Here is a 16,833-nt window from a genome sequence, read left to right as displayed (position 1 = left end):
GTTGCTTTTAGATGATCTATATAGTTTGACTTCTTTAGCTTAGTATTTTTCGAAATATTTTTTTTTCATAAAACTATTTACATATACATCCAATAATGTTATGATAGCATAAATGTTTTTAGATTACAATACATAGAAATTAAATCATTTTTTAATACTAAAAAACATTAAACTGAAAAATAAATAACGGAAAATCTTTATTGAAAATTATTTTTTATTTAATTTGACTCTTGTGTGTAAGTCCGAAATAATAAAAAATAAGAAGAGTTAGAGATAACTATACATGATGTCAAATTAAGTGTTTGTATTTTATTTTTTATATTCACGTTTAAATAAATTTAATTTGAAAATATAAGAAAGCAACCGCCAAAATACAAAAAGAGAACGTTCAAAGCAAGAAACCCACACTCACGTTCTTGTTCTCTTGGCTACTGCACAGTGCACACTCTTTCGAAATAATAAAAAATAAGAAGAGTTAGAGATAACTATACATGATGTCAAATTAAGTGTTTGTATTTTATTTTTTATATTCACGTTTAAATAAATTTAATTTGAAAATATAAGAAAGCAACCGCCAAAATACAAAAAGAGAACGTTCAAAGCAAGAAACCCACACTCACGTTCTTGTTCTCTTGGCTACTGCTCAGTGCACCCTCTTTCTCTCTTCATTCAATTTCTGGAGTTAGTTTTCTTCATTCCAATGTTACCTCTTAATTATTGTTATTATTATTACTATATGTTCTTCAATATATTCAATATGCATCCATGCATATCTTCTTCTTTTGATCTTGTTTCCATTAATCACTCATGCTCTTTTTGTTGCCGTCCTTCCTAGCTCCTCATCTTCATCATTTTGCGTTTCTTTCTTTTTCTTTTATTTCTTAATGGTTTTCTCTCATTCTAATATTTGATTACATGAATGCTTGTGTGTGTGTATGTATTGGTTTCATGTGATTCGGGTTTCCTTTATTTAGGGAAAAAGATTGGTGCATAATAAGAGTGTTACGTACTATTAGGGAAAAAGAATGATGCATCAGTTTCTTGCTTTTAGGAATCTATAAAATTATGTATGTTTTAAATCATAAGCCAAAATTTCATGGTCTTTTAAGTGTTAATTACCAAATATGGAATTTAATTAGTACTCACAAGAGCATGAAAGTAATAATTTTGACCTAATTGCAGAATTTGATCGTTACATTACTAGTGAAATTGCAATACTTATGGATAGATCATTGAAACCATTGGATCGAGGAGGATCAGTGGGTCCACTATTTTGCACCCAAATTGCAGAGAACTCTTCTAACAAGGTGGAACATTCTGATAATAATAAGGCAGATCCTCTTCTGCAAAACTCAGCTTTGTTTTCTCAAATATCATTACCATTGGATCCACAACCAATGATATCTGAAGCTTGGGAATCTATGAGACACTCCTTGGTGTATTTTCGCGGTGTCCCTGTTGGTACTATTGCTGCTTTGGATTCTTCTGATGAGAAACTTAATTATGATCAGGTGCCACACTGTTCTTATCTTCTAATTAAATTCAATTAATGCATCTATTTCTTGTTTTTCTCAGCAAAATTTAGCCAACTTTTGTGTTAATATACTAGGTGAATGATGATAGCGAGATTGTGAAAATTACCTTCTCCAAGTCGTTTCATATAGTGTGATTCAGTTTACCTGTCCAAGTACAATAAGCCATGCCTTTGATGGATTTACATTTACTACTGGTTTGATTGAGTGAATTACGAATTAGTCTATTAAATTGTAACGATGGACAATTTTATCCTGAATTTATCGAAATTTCAAAATGATTTTGAAATTGATAATCTTCTATTATACTAGTCCTTTCAGGTTGTCAATTTAGTTCCTCACATTGTCTACGACGGATTAGTGTAATCAAAGGTCTTTAGTTTTATGAATAAGTTTTGAATTTTGCTAATTTCAATGACTAAATTGTATGACCCTATGTTAAATTGATTGTTTACTCTTTCTAGCTTGAATCATATATTAAATCAGATACATAAGCTAGAATATAGGTAAATGAATGACTTTATTTTTTAGTTTCTATTTATGTATCCTTTTTCATCTTTCTTACTTGCATTGTCAAGCTAGATCAGTGACTTTGATCATTATGCTTATTTTATCACACCCCTTTTGAGTTGTTATTGGGAGACTTAACAAATGGTATTGTCTATATACGTGTCTAGGTGTTTGTTAGAGACTTTGTGCCCAGCGCTCTTGCTTTTCTGATGAAGAAGGAACATGGCATTGTTAAGAATTTTCTGAAAACTACTCTTCGCCTTCAATCATCGACGAAAACAGTTGATAGGTTTCACCTATCAGCAGGTGTAATGCCAGCTAGTTTTAAGGTGAAACGTGAACCAGGAAAGAACAGTGAGTCATTGGATGCTGACTTTGGTGGAAGTGCAATAGGCAGGGTTGCTCCTGTTGATTCTGGATTTTGGTGGATTATATTACTTCGTGCATACACAAAGTCTACAGGAGACGTTTCCTTGTCTGAAACTGCTGAATGTCAGGAGGGTATGCGTTTGATTCTCAATTTATGCCTTGCAGAAGGATTTGACACGTTTCCAACTCTACTATGTGCTGATGGATGCTGCATGATTGATCGTAGAATGGTAAGTACTATACTTTTGTTCTAATTTTGATAGACCATCATGTTTTACATTGTTTAGAAACTAAAAATAAGGAATTAGTTATAGGGAAAGATTATTTTGTTGATTTATAAAGAGTGCAACATACGATTATATGAAGCACTGACACAAACACAAATATGAGACATTGATACGAACATTAAAAAAAAATAGTAATTAAATGTAATCACATGTGTCTGTGTCGTGTTAGCAATGGACATTGACACGCGTCAGACATTACACATACCATTAATATGAAGAATTGAAGTGTAGGTTATACATTTAGAAACACTTCATCAAAGTTTCTTACATCCATTTTTTGACCAAGTTTTCAGGGTCTTTATGGTTATCCAATTGAAATTCAAGCACTGTTCTACATGGCTTTAAGGTGTGCCATGCATTTGCTTAAGCAAGATGATGAAGGGAAGGAGTTCATGGAAAGAATAGTGTCACGTTTGAATGCCTTAAGCTATCATCTGAGAAACTATTTTTGGTTGGATTTAAAGCAACTTAACGATGTATATAGGTACAAAACAGAAGAGTACTCGCATACTGCAGTTAACAAGTTCAATGTAATTCCTGATTCTCTACCTGATTGGATTTTTGATTTCATGCCTCATCATGGAGGTTACTTCATTGGGAATGTAAGTCCTGCTAGGATGGATTTCCGGTGGTTTTGCCTTGGTAATTGCATTGCAATTTTGTCATGCTTGGCTACTCCTGAGCAATCCATTGCAATCATGGATCTTATAGAATCACGTTGGGATGCATTGATTGGAGAGATGCCTGCAAAAATTTGCTACCCAGCACTTGAAAATCATGAATGGAGGATCATAACAGGATGTGATCCCAAAAATACAAGATGGAGTTATCATAATGGTGGATCCTGGCCAGGTATATATTCTTCTGCCTTTAGGCCCCATTTGCATGGAACCATGTTACAGTTCTGAGTTTCTAGCAGCCAGTGAATACAAGCCTTTTATGATCTATTACTAAAGACTTAAATATGCTTTTAGTTTCCAAAATATGATAATTTTTATTTTATTTTTTTGTATCTACAAAAATTTCATCCAATTTGAGAGTCTATTTTGTGAAAACATTTTCTATTTTTCTTTTATAAAATTTGTGTTAATTTTACTTGTTAACAAAGAAATAAGACACTCTAACAAAAACAATGAAAAAACCAAAAGAATTATTTTCATTGTTTCTAGAAATACACATTCACCTACTAGCATTTTATTTTCTCTCTATCATAGTAATTTACTTATGTTTCACATAATCTTCTCCCCATCACAATGGTTCCAGTTCTTTTATGGCTTCTTACTGCGGCATCAATCAAAACAGGAAGGCCCCATATTGCAAGACGTGCCCTTGACATAACTGAAACAAGATTATTGAAGGACAACTGGCCTGAATATTATGATGGAAAGCATGGTAGATACATTGGGAAGCAAGCCAGGAAACTCCAAACTTGGTCCATTGCTGGATACTTAGTGGCTAGGGAGATGCTAAATGATCCATCGCATTTGCGTATGGTGGCCTTTGAGGAAGATAAACTCCTAAGGCCTCAACACAGAAGATCAAATACATGGTGAATGCAATGGTCGAGGGAAGAAGGGCAAGGTGAAACACTGTAAAGCTCATAAACATTTTTAGTTCAATTTTTTTGAGTATATTCTCTTCGTGAGATGCATTACGTTAGGAGTTTTTAGGAATTGATTGTTGCTTTTGTCCAAAGTTGTTAGGAAATGCATGAATTTCTTAGTAGATGATATGTACAGTTAGATCATGTATAGAGAGCCAAATGCCTTGTTATTATTGTTACCAATTAGGATTATCAAGGCATTAGACAATATAGAATGTAATCAATGTAGCCTTGTTGATGGTTGGCGTCATCATACTATATAGCATGTGAGATAGTAACATTAACATCAGTACATCATTCCTTCCTTCATACGATGCCAATATCTAGTCTCAATCCTTACTGTTGTAAATTGTAATAATCTTTGACTGAAAAAACATCTTTCTACTTTTTTAAAAGTTTAAAAGGTTTGAACCAAATTAAACCTTTTTATATGGAAGAGTACATGAATTCACGATAACCAAAGTTTGACCTTCTTGATGAACATAGACTCTCAATGTGAAAATGAGATGTAAAAAATAAAATATGGTTATTGGTGTATGATTTGGGGACCATAACCTCTCTATTTTAAAACAAACAATGCTAACTATTAATGATTCTATTTTAACTCATCATAAAATTGAAAGAAAAAAATAATAGCCTATAAGATAGAAGAATGCTTATGGAAAACAATATAACCTTAAACACATTCTTTTGATTTTATTAGGTTATTGCCTATAAATTAGTAATCTGACTTTACTATACGTTTATTTATAACTTATAAGACTTATTTGATGCGCATGATATGATAGAGATAAAATATGATATAAAGCAAGATAAAGATAAGATAATGATGCGATAAACATTATTCTATTATATGTTTATCAAGTCATTTTTATTTGGAACACACCTCTTATCAAGTCATTTTTATTTGGAACACACCTCTTATCAAGTCATTTTTATTTGGAACACACCTCTTATCAAGTCATTTTTATTTGGAACACACCTCATTTCATTATGATATGATATAATATATTATATTTAAATGACAAAATTATCATTGTGAATTAATGAAGAAAAAAAATCATTGTGAAATAATTATATACTATTTTTTTCAAATAAAATTACACAATACTTTTAAAAATTATAAATTAACAAAAAAATAGTATAAAAAATTAAATAACTATTGAATGATTTTATATATAAAAGAAATTCACTGGCACTACTAAATAAATAATTTTAATTTAAAAAACAATCATGAAATAACTAAATAATTCTATTTTATTTGTTAATATGGTATATATTATATGTAAATGACAAAATTACCTTTGTAAAAAATTATATTTATTTTAATATTCAAAATTTATAATTTTAAATAATAGTTTATTAGATTATATAAAATGACAAACTACTCTTGTGATAAATCTTATAGTTTTTTAAAATTAATTAAAAATATTTTAATTTTAAATTTAATAATAAAATTTATTATTTTTATTTATATTTTATTAGATTTCAGTGGTGTATATTTTAAATTATATTTTATAAAAACGACTGATTAATTTAATGTTCTTATTCTGTTGATTTCTAACTTACTTCATATTTAAGATAATAATTATAACTACGAAAACAAAATATGATAGAATTGGATAATATTTTATCATATTTTTTTATTCATAAAAAATAATATTCAAACAAGATATAATAATATATGTTATTTTGCTATCAAACAGTCCTATAAAATATAATTTTGCTCTCATTTTTTATCCTCGTTAATTTAATTTACATTATTAATCTTTATTTTTAAAACAATATTAACAAACCATGTATTGATTAAAAAAACAATCCATGTACACCGACTAAAATAAACAAATGTATAAGAAGAATCACATTATACATATATTTTAAAGATTTAATTACATAATACATTTTTACATATGTATTGAATCGATGTAGATATTTATCAAGATAGTTTAAGATCTTTTTAAATAAAATGTGACATCATTTCATGAAATGATGCAATAAGTTGAAATGAGTAGTCTTTAATTTGAGATATTGTTTAAAAGAAAACAACTTAGTTTACTTTTACTCTGATTAATGTAATATGTTTATTATTACTTTTTATTTAAGTTATTGATAAAAGAGAAAATAAAAATTATTGATAAAAGAGAAAATAAAAAAAAAATGAATAATATTAAAAATTAAAAAAATGAATTACATCAAAAACACATAAATTGATATAACTAATTAGATAAATAATTAATTAAGACAATTAATTAACTAATTAATATTAACTATAATATAGTTAGTTAGTTAATAAACTAACTAAGACTTTGTCTAACAATATACACTAACTAGATATCTAATATATCTTTCAAGTGTTTATTACACTTAAATTTGATATTTTATCTTTCAAATTATAAAATGTTTATTACATTTGAATTTGAAAAATATCAAGAATGAATTTCTGAGAAGACTTAATTAAAATCTTAATTAGACTAAAATTGAATAAAAAAATTATTTATGATTACAATGATATTAACAAAAAAACACAAAAATCATACGTGAAAGTAACTAATCCTTTTAGATAATAACCTATATATCACTACTTGTAATAAACAACACTATTCAACTAATAAATCTGATGTTATTTTTTATAATCAACACTTTGACCTTGTTATCTACTTTTGTAACAAACTCATTTTCACTTGACTTTTTTGTTTATTTCCCGAAAGCCTTGTCAGAAATTTATAAACAATACTTTGTTTTACGATGGTAGTTGATTTCGATAATTTTTTTTTTTTTTATTTACTTATTTATTTTACTTTGGAAGATTAATTTGATGTATTTTCCATCTTCTTCTATGCATGATCCGTTGCTTGAGATTCTTGGTCATTCCACAATTGTTTATCTTCACCACTCATATCCTTGCTCTTCCTTCGTTGCTGAATGATATTGGAAATTATATGGTTCTTGCTTCGTGAAGGACAAAAAATGTTTTCTGATGATTAAAAAAAAATGGTTGGAAAAACGAATTAGATTAATCTATATTTTTTATAGAAAATTTCAATATTCAAAGATTAAATAAAAGAGAATAAATAATTCAACAAAACTTTGATAAAAATGTTCTCAAGAAAAAGTTAAAAAATATAACAAAATAATTATTTTTCTGATATATATTGCAATTTTTTATTTAAGTCGTTAATAAGAGAAAAATAAAGATAAGTAAATTAAAAAAAAATAATTTTTTTATTTAAAAAGGTTGATTTTTTTAAAAAATTATTTATGAAAGTGCATTTGCAAATTCAAGTTTCTTTAAAAAAGTCGCCATTTACAACAATGACTTGTGGATGAATTTTAAAAGAATATTTTAATATATAATTTTAAAAAGAAAATATTTTTAATAATTTTTTTAAAAAAATGGGTATTGAAAAAAATAAGAAGCCCATTTTATACGGCATTTGGTTGGAACTTTGTATATTTACTTATCATTCTTTGATACACCTTGTACATTAGATAACTTTTTTTAATATATTTATTTGATTTAAAAAAATATATTAGTTAGTTAATTAACAAATTAACTATTCAACTAAAATTAAGTCTAACAATATAAACTAACTAAATAACTAGTAGAATTGATAATAAAATGTTTATATACAAAAGCAATTAAAATACATATATGTGTATATTTATGAGTGATTATAATATCAACTATTAAACTATTTATTTCATTAACTTTTTAATTTAGAGGAGTCAAATCTTATTTTATAATATTAAATTTATTTATTTTAGAAACCTATAAAAAAATATTATTAAAAATAAGTTTTATCAAAAAATTTAATTTATTCCACTTACATCATTTGCAAAGATAATGCATAAAGCAAAAAATAAAAAAATACACTACAATTTAGTCAAAAAAGTGTCTCTTGTTAGTTAAGCAATTGACACATGAATTGATTTTTTAAATACATGAATGACTTAAATTTCTGGTGCTAAAAAAAGATAAATAAGATTCAAATTGAATACGTATATTTGATGGATACATCTTTTTCATAATGATAAAAGAATTTTACAAAGTAACTTTAGGTTTAATGTCATCTATCTTATTTGTTAATTGTTACTCACTCCATTTTAAATTATACTTCTATTATATTATTTACTATTTATTACTCTTTTTTTTTTTAATTCTACCAATTTTCCTTTCTCATATCATTGATGAAAGATAATCTTTATAGAATAACTCATAATTTATATCACCTAATTTATAATATATTTATTACTTTTCTCTAAAGTCAAATATACTTTAATCAAAACATGGAAATTAATATTTAATTTATTGAACCTAACACAATTACTACTTAAAATTTTGTGTTACTTTTAAGTTGTTTTGTTTTGGTTTAATATTTTTATCTCTATCATCCCCCTCATCAAATCCAAAGATCCTTCCAATCGTTTGTTACCACGGTTGCAGTTTGGGCCATTGAACTGTCTTTGTGTTCTGTTCTCTTGTCTTTTCAAAACTCTCAAGAAATAAAAATAAATTAAAAAAAAAAGTTACGCAGCTACCAAAATCAGCGATACCCTAATTTCATTCATCATCACCATGAGACCTCAGAAAACGTCGATCCACGCTATCTCCACATGGGTCAGGCGACAGCCTCCAAAGGTCAAGGCTTTTCTTGCCGTTGTTTCCGGTATGGCCGCTCTCGTCCTCCTCCGATTCATCGTTCACGATCACGATAACCTTTTCGTTGCTGCCGAGGCTGTTCACTCTCTTGGAATTTCCGTTCTTATCTATAAACTCATGAAGGAGAAGACTTGTGCCGGTTTGTTCACTCTAAATCCCTTGTTTTTTCCCCTTTGATTTGAAAAATAAAATTGATTTTTGTTGTGTTTAGGGTTGAATTTGTATCTTGCTTTCTTGGGTTTTTGTGAATTGGCTAGGTTAAAAATTCCCCCTTTTCAGTTTTATCAAAAATTAATTTTACTTAGTTGGAATTCTCAGGCAAAAAAATTAGAACACGGGTAAGGAAAAAGATCAATTCTTTGGGATTTTTATCTGTTTAGATTTCCTTCACAAAAATTGGAATTTTGTCCTTAATTCTCCATGGCGTCAATTAGATTGGCATTGTTGGGTTAATTTCATTTGTGTTTGTGGTTGGATTAATCTATGTATTGTCACTTGTTTTTGGATCAATAAGAGAGTGTATAAATAAAAAATTTTATTTTTTTTTGTTTGGATTTTGATAATGGTTTTGAATGATGTGCAGGATTATCACTCAAATCCCAGGAATTAACAGCTATGTTCTTAGCTGTTAGGCTGTATTGCAGCTTTGTCATGGAATATGACATACACACCATACTTGATTTGGCTACTTTTGTGACTACGGTGTGGGTTATTTATATGATTCGTTTTAAACTTAAGGCTAGTTACATGGAGGAGAAGGATAACTTTGCAATATACTATGTGGTAAGCTCCAATTTTTTCATCCTAAATTTTAAAGCCTAGCTTTCTTTATATTGTTGTGTCAAAGGTGAAACATTTTTTCCTACTCTTTTATGGTAAATGGCATTATTAGTTTGAGTGTTTAATACAGTATTGTTAGATGATAGACATTATGAAATTGTGTGAAATGGTAGTATATATTGACAATAGTTGAAATATTATATTTTCACCGAGTCTTTACAATACAAAGCAAATTTCCTTCCGCATGAATAATATGATTACAAAATCTGGAATCCGTAGAATTACATGCGATAATAGTATCGTGAAGCATGATATCATGCAAAATGGACTTGTTAGTTCTAATCTCTAAATGTAGCTTGCGGTTCTGAGAACAAAGAATTCCAACTCATCATATTCCTGCACACTATAGTTTTTGGGCTTGGGAGGGGAGCGATGTTGTATATACATGCAAAAGAACCAAAGTGCCATGTCATCAAACAAAAACTGATGCAATCACATTTGAACACGGCTCTCCTTTTAATCCTCCCGTATTTTGTTCCTATACTCTCTGCATGTTATTAAGAATTTAAATTATACCTCTTCTTAAATGCTGTGATTTTGCCACTTTCTGCTTGTAACTTATGGATTTACCTTCCAACAGCATCATATTGATATACTTTTGAAAATGGATGCAGGTGATACCATGTGCCGTGTTAGCCTTACTTATTCATCCATCAACTTCTCATCATATATTGAACAGGATTTTTTGGGCATTCTGTGTATATCTGGAAGCTGTTTCAGTACTACCCCAACTGCGGGTTATGCAGAACACCAAAGTATAGTTTTCCAACTCCAAGATCTATGTCCACCATCTAATGTATGGGATCCAATTCTATTGCTTTCCTTCTGAATTGTTTCATTTTGTACTTGCAGATTGTTGAGCCATTCACCGCTCATTATGTATTTGCACTCGGCGTAGCAAGATTCTTGAGCTGTGCTCATTGGGTTCTTCAGGTCTGTTCATGAAATTTTGTAATTTCATTTGTCAGTCCTTTGATTCATTTGCGAATTTATAATTATAGATTTTTCTGAATTATCTTTCCTGTTGATGGAGTGGAATATGAACATTATTTGATTAATTTTAGTTTCTCTTTTTCAATGGCATAAGTATAACTAAGCCATTTTTAAAGGGAAACTTGTATGTTGTATAGCTCTTGCCATTTTGTAAGGGTCAAACACGTCAAACCCACTGTGCATATGTTGTAGGCTACAACTGATAAGGCGGTCTTACCATGTATTTGCAAAAGATATTGATTTGATGACCCAAATATTTAATCTCCTAGTTACATTAAATTGGCAGCAACTCATTAAATTGCGATGTTTGTGTGTTCGGACTCTTTAAGTTTACATCTTAGTGATTGTCATCTGGTTACATGATTGCTGCTGTTCTGGCCTCGTTTCTTTTGTTGTGTAGCTTACTTGAATACTATTTCTTGCAACAGGTGCTAGATACTCGTGGACATTTGTTGGTTGCCTTGGGTTACGGGTTATGGCCGTCAATGGTTCTTATCTCAGAAATTGTCCAGACCTTCATCTTGGCAGATTTCTGTTACTATTATGTCAAAAGGTTAGCATAGTTTATAATGTTCTTTCTTTTTACTACTAGTTTTTCTGCATTCGTCTTGCAGATTTTGCTGGTAATGAAATTTCCAGCGTGACTCTGCTGTTGTCCTAATGATTTTTAATTAATTGCAGTGTTTTCGGGGGACAGCTTGTTCTACGTCTTCCATCCGGAGTTGTGTGATTGATAATCTACACCCTCAAATTTTCTTTTAACTTAATCAGGCATCATGTTTGGTTGTTACCAATGTTAGACTTAGAGTACATTTTGTGTTGACATGCTTATTCGGTTCCTTGGTGGAAGTGTAAAGTTGGGGATGAAAGTAAACTAAATATATTTTATGTTTGAGGTAAGGTTATTTATTATGGTTGGAAGTGCTTTTATACCTAAGTCTTTATTTTCTTAGACTAATAGAATTCAGTTTTGTTACAACAATTCCACATGCTTACTGAGTCTTGGATTGCTGTAGATCTTTTCTTTGCAGCGCGATTTAATGAAATTTTGGTTCATAAACTTACTTTAAAGTAATTTTTTGGATTAAGTCAATATACTAAAAGTCTTCATTGGATCATTAATTAAATTTGAGTTTGCTTTTGAAAGCGATGTTCTCACAAACACATCCTATGTAACGATGATAACAGTAATAATAACAATGTTAATAAACCTTGTAGCACAATAGTTTTATAGTTCAAGCACACATGTTCCTTGCTAGAATCCCCTCAAAAGTAATTCCAGGTCCAAAAGCAAGTATCAAGCCCCATTCAGGATCTCCTCCTCCTTCCTTTCTAATCTTCAGGCCCTCTTCTATCATATACTCCAGCACATAAACAATGGTATTGCTGCTAGCATTTCCATAGTCCATGAGAGCTCTCCTACTGGCATTCAGTTTCTCGGGCAACAAATCAAGCCGCTTCTCCATGCGATTCAGTATCGCAGGCCCTCCTGGATGCACAGCCCAGAACAACTTATTGTAATCCTTATTCTGCAACCCAACAACATCAATTAGTTTGTCACAGAATCCCTCAACATTGTCTTCAATTATCTGAGGAAGTTCCCTTGCTAACTTGAAGCTTATCCCTTCCTCCGTCAGCCTCCCATCAATTTTCTTCTCTGTGTCAGGTAAAAACTCTTGAGCTGCAGTGTGAAGCTCAAACAACGGTGTCTCCGTTTCTGATACTGGGTCTGAACCGATTATCATGGCACCAGCACCATCACCAAAGAGTGCCACCCCAACAAGATCATAGGGTCTATCAGCGCTTGGTGGCTTGAACCCAATAATTGTAGTCTCAGAAGTAGCAAGCAACACCCTGCTTCCAGGGTTGTTCTCAGCTATGTCTTTCGCAACACGTAAACCAGCCACACCTCCTGAGCATCCGGCAAAATAGAGCATGGTTCGTTGAATGATAGGGTTCAGTCCAAGTCCTTTGGATAGGTAAAGATCACCGCCAGGTAATCTAGCTTCACTAGACGAAACATAAACCACATGAGTTATGTCTGATAAAGATCTACCCCAGTTCTTTATGCAAACTTGGGAAGCTTCAATCGCCATTTGTGTCACTGCCTTGTTACATATCTCTAGCCGTTGTTTAACAGTGGCAGCGCCTTCAACGGCAAGTTCCGGGTACTTTTTCAGTATCTCCTCAGACATAACAACATACCTTGTTTTCACTGTGGTTGTCTTGCCTGTTTATACCAACATGAAGTCATATTAGTGTAACTATGCAAAATAACATACTACTATTTAAGAACAAAAAGAAATAAAGTGTAACAATGGAATTGTGATTGAAATGAAATCACATTTATATATACTTACAAAGTCTAGCAAGCTTCTGCTTAAGCTCAGGATTGTCACAATTAGTGTCCCTAAAATATCCATCAACTAAATACTCTTGCATCACCAACTGGTGAGGGAAAGCCTTGCCAAGACTCAATATAGTAGCCTTCCCAGGGTTCACCTTCTTTGTCACACCTCTCCCTATACCTTCTTCTCCCATATTTCTTCTTTGTTAATTGCTAGATAAACTTGTGTATAATTTTCTATGCAGTGAAAGTTATCCACAACACTTAGCATTAATGTATATAGTTTTATAGGCATGCATGGAGTAATAGTGTGACAAGTTTATAATAGACAAGATATGAAGTGTGCAATTGGTATTCTACATATTATTAAGTGTGTGTTAGTTGGGAGGTAAGTTATTCATAGTAATCGTGTTATAGTTTAGTTGTTAGGATGAGGTTGGGATTCATTTTCAGTACTAGTTACATCAAATTTGTACTATTAACCAATCGTACCATCTAATTATACATTGAAAAAACGATTTTGATCAATACTATCTAAATACTATATTTTAAAGTTACATACGTTATTTTTTACAATACATACTTTTTTTTGGTGAAACTTAAATATGTTTTATATTCTTCTAAACTAAGAATTCCTTTATATAAGTATCTGTTAAAACCTTTTCTTCATTTTCATCCCACTAAAAATAAAAAATAACATTGAAAAACAAAACACTAATTTTTATTCTACAAACATTATTATTATTTTTTATTGTGTATTCTAATTTCTTCACCAAATTTGTGATATTTACCACCGAATTGATGATATTGGCTGTATTGCACTTCCATTTGTCTTTTTTATATAATTTATTAAGAAAGTAATAAAATGGAATATCAAGTTAAACCAATTATTATTAAAAACAAAAGAAATAAACAATTATTTTCTAGAGAAATAGTACGATATAGGTATTAAAATTCTATGTAATTGAGTAAACAAGAAGATAACATGTAATATATATGACAAAAACATGTAGAACATACTCCTTAGGGTAAATTACACTCCTCCTGAGAAAAACTTGAATTTTCTTTCTTTAACACTTTTAATGTCAATGGAATTTTGAACACTAAATTAATAATTTGTGACTTTAGAGAAAAAAAATTATGTTTTATATAATCTTTTATCGGCTTTAGAAATTTGTCAAAAGTTTTTACTTTATCTTTTATCTTTCTATATTTTTTGCAGGATCTTTCTATAGTTGGTAATAGACACATTCCAAACTTTGTTTTAGCAATGACATTAAAAACTGCTTGCTATTAATATGGTTAATTAGAAAAAGGGATTTTTTTTTGACCAAAAATAGAGAAAAAATTCCAAAAGAAGATTGATCGCAAAAAAAAGCCTCTTTTGTCAAAAAGATGTCTCTAGTCTTTGAAAAAAAACATCAAAGAAAAGAAAATTACAATTCAAACATCTTTCATTTCAAGTGAGTCAAATGTAATTTTATCTTTTTGCAAAGAAAAAGTAATTTTATTTAATTTTTAAGTTGAGGACTTGCGATAGACATACATATATTGTGATTATTTTTTTTTTGGTTATTTACACATATTGACTCTGTTGTTAACCATGCAATAACATTATATCATTATACCATTTTCCTTTTTTTGTTAACCAACATTTCATTCCGCTCAGTTACTCAAAAACATGAAAATATAAAATAAAATAAAATAGGTAAGTTTTAAGTTTACGAAATTTTATACTCATGTATTTATAAACAAATAGCAGTTTAATTTCAATATTAAATGTTTTATGTTGTCAACATGGTTGATAATTGTGCAACTAGAACATTGGTATATATCTATATGACATCAATTTTTGTTTATAGTATATCATAAATTTTGAAAAATTGTATTGATATTTTTAATTTTTACACTGACTACTATATAATTTTATATTTGTACTTTGTGCTCGTAATAAATACCTAAAAATTATATATTAGCACATTGTGTCCAAAATAAGTACTAAGAATAAAGACTATATGAGATTTATTGATTTTAAGAATTCAATTGGTTTGAAATTGTTGATTTAATGATTTACTTACAACATTATTAATAGATGATTGATAATCTATTAAATCACATTCTTTAATAGGAGTCTAATTTTTTAAATTTGAATAGAGCCTCCAAAAACATTAAGACGACCTTGATAATCAATCACAACTAATCATGTTAATGATTTTAGAGGTGGCTAAAATACAAATCAAATATTTTAATTGATTCGACAGTTGTAATTAACTGATAGTACATTCGATTATCATAATGACATTTATTTTGAAAAAAAAAACTTAGGATTTTTTAACAATTAAAATATGATATAAACAATTTATGATATAAAACAAGATAAATGTATGATAAGATAAAAATATGATTTTATTTATTTATTTATTTATTTTGATAAAAATGATTATATTTATCATGTCATATGTATGTCAATATCATAACAAATTTAATAATATTATTTATAAACATTGAATCCTTTGCATAATCCAATTTTACAAGATCCTGATAGTGTTGCTCTCACTGGTCTCACTAAAATTGATAAACTCTTGCACAAGTCACTGGTTAATGACTTTAAGACTATTCCCTTTGTTTCTAGGAAAATCACTAGGGAACCCAAGTTAGCACAACACAATTTAGTGATAGGTTTATTTTATTTTTACTGCTTCCACTTCTATGTCCATGTGGCCATCTATCTGTTATCATTGGCCTTCCTGGGTTTTGTGCATTGAGTTTAATGTTCAAATAATAAATAAATCTATAGTATGTTATAGTCATTTTTAGATAGAATTGAGGAAAATATAATATATTGTTTGTAAATGTCATCATGTGAGATTCTGAGTATCTTATTTGGTACCAAAAATTGTACCCTTTCCTTGTTAAGACAATGCTTATATTTAAAGATAAATTTTATTCTCAAAATGTACTTATAAATCCAAACATTGGCATTGCTCACGTTGAACAAGTTGGAAAAAACTAGAAATTTTCTGTTTGTTTTGTAGGAAAGTTAGTATTGAGTGAAATCAAGCCTATACATACATTTCTTAGATAATCACGAAGTTATACAATTAATCACTCCATTAGTTAATGCACATAACAATTAACGTCATTGCACTATAAATAACATTTTGTAGTGAGCACTTAGTTAATCATCTAAACCTCAAGGGTTGTTATCAACCATAAATTACAACAAAACCAAATACTTATCCATAAACTTTTTTTCTAAAATATACAGGACCCATGAATTCAACTAACTCACGGGTAGTGGATGAAGATTTTTCCATTTCTGTTCAGACTTGTGACACAGTTAGTTTGGGGCCCACAAACCCTTTAAAAGGGAAGTTTCGGGCTTCTATTGGATCTCATGAGTTTTTTAGCCCAGAGGTAATAGTTAATATGAATTTCAGCCATTATACATTCTTTCTTTGTCTCATTCATTTTTTTATTAAGTGATAAATGGTTAATCACTTCATTTAAAAATTCTAAATTTGAATTCCTCACTAAAATAATATTTGGTCGACTTTATTTACCTTTAAATCAAATTTCAATTTATCATTATTTTATTCCTCTAAAAATCAAAAGAATATATATATATATATATATATATATATATATATATATATATATATATATCTCTTCCTCTCTCACACACACAAAAA

General features: G+C 29.3%; 4 protein-coding genes across 4 annotated transcripts in view; 3 read left to right on the top strand and 1 right to left on the bottom strand.

The window, feature by feature from the left end:
- Positions 1–588: 588 nt before the first annotated feature.
- On the top strand, positions 589–4,621 carry LOC101490083 (probable alkaline/neutral invertase F). The gene is made up of 5 exons (XM_004505626.4): positions 589–681; positions 1,183–1,511; positions 2,210–2,641; positions 2,992–3,550; positions 3,962–4,621. Exons 2-5 carry the CDS (start codon positions 1,221–1,223, stop codon positions 4,249–4,251), a joined length of 1,572 nt encoding a protein of 523 aa, XP_004505683.1. The 5' UTR covers positions 589–681; positions 1,183–1,220; the 3' UTR covers positions 4,252–4,621.
- Positions 4,622–8,664: 4,043 nt separating this feature from the next.
- On the top strand, positions 8,665–11,724 carry LOC101489767 (uncharacterized). Its single transcript, XM_004505625.4, has 6 exons — positions 8,665–9,100; positions 9,545–9,744; positions 10,416–10,556; positions 10,654–10,734; positions 11,223–11,347; positions 11,476–11,724. Exons 1-6 carry the CDS (start codon positions 8,878–8,880, stop codon positions 11,522–11,524), a joined length of 819 nt encoding a protein of 272 aa, XP_004505682.1. The 5' UTR covers positions 8,665–8,877; the 3' UTR covers positions 11,525–11,724.
- A 154-nt stretch (positions 11,725–11,878) lies between these two features.
- LOC101489446 (type III polyketide synthase B) lies at positions 11,879–13,431 on the bottom strand. Its single transcript, XM_004505624.4, has 2 exons — positions 13,155–13,431; positions 11,879–13,024 (listed from the first exon to the last, which is right to left on the bottom strand). The coding sequence occupies exons 1-2, from the start codon at positions 13,333–13,335 to the stop codon at positions 12,030–12,032; spliced, it is 1,176 nt and encodes a 391-aa protein (XP_004505681.1). The 5' UTR covers positions 13,336–13,431; the 3' UTR covers positions 11,879–12,029.
- Positions 13,432–16,345: 2,914 nt separating this feature from the next.
- LOC101502680 (aquaporin TIP1-2-like) overlaps positions 16,346–16,833 on the top strand; it is a 1,932-nt gene continuing 1,444 nt past the window's right edge. The window contains exon 1 of the mRNA XM_004505748.3: positions 16,346–16,558. Coding sequence (XP_004505805.1) covers positions 16,415–16,558 — 144 coding nt within the window. The 5' untranslated portion in view covers positions 16,346–16,414. The remainder of the gene's footprint in view (positions 16,559–16,833) is intronic.

Source organism: Cicer arietinum, chromosome 6 (genome assembly GCF_000331145.2).
Source record: "Cicer arietinum cultivar CDC Frontier isolate Library 1 chromosome 6, Cicar.CDCFrontier_v2.0, whole genome shotgun sequence".
In the NCBI taxonomy this organism is placed as follows: Eukaryota; Viridiplantae; Streptophyta; class Magnoliopsida; order Fabales; family Fabaceae; genus Cicer; species Cicer arietinum.
Note: the sequence above shows the minus strand (reverse complement) of the source record. Positions and strands in the feature narration are given on the sequence as shown.

Excerpts from the sequence above, each read along its gene's own strand:
- LOC101490083 (XM_004505626.4), top strand. The coding sequence starts at position 1,221 with ATGGATAGATCATTGAAACCATTGGATCGAGGAGGATCAGTGGGTCCA. Across the intron at positions 1,512-2,209 it reads AGAAACTTAATTATGATCAG|GTGTTTGTTAGAGACTTTGT; the intron begins GTGCCACACTGT and ends ATACGTGTCTAG. Across the intron at positions 2,642-2,991 it reads GCATGATTGATCGTAGAATG|GGTCTTTATGGTTATCCAAT; the intron begins GTAAGTACTATA and ends CCAAGTTTTCAG.
- LOC101489767 (XM_004505625.4), top strand. The coding sequence starts at position 8,878 with ATGAGACCTCAGAAAACGTCGATCCACGCTATCTCCACATGGGTCAGG. Across the intron at positions 10,557-10,653 it reads GGGTTATGCAGAACACCAAA|ATTGTTGAGCCATTCACCGC; the intron begins GTATAGTTTTCC and ends TTGTACTTGCAG. Across the intron at positions 10,735-11,222 it reads GTGCTCATTGGGTTCTTCAG|GTGCTAGATACTCGTGGACA; the intron begins GTCTGTTCATGA and ends TTCTTGCAACAG.
- LOC101489446 (XM_004505624.4), bottom strand. The coding sequence starts at position 13,335 with ATGGGAGAAGAAGGTATAGGGAGAGGTGTGACAAAGAAGGTGAACCCT. Across the intron at positions 13,025-13,154 it reads GCAGAAGCTTGCTAGACTTT|GCAAGACAACCACAGTGAAA; the intron begins GTAAGTATATAT and ends TGGTATAAACAG.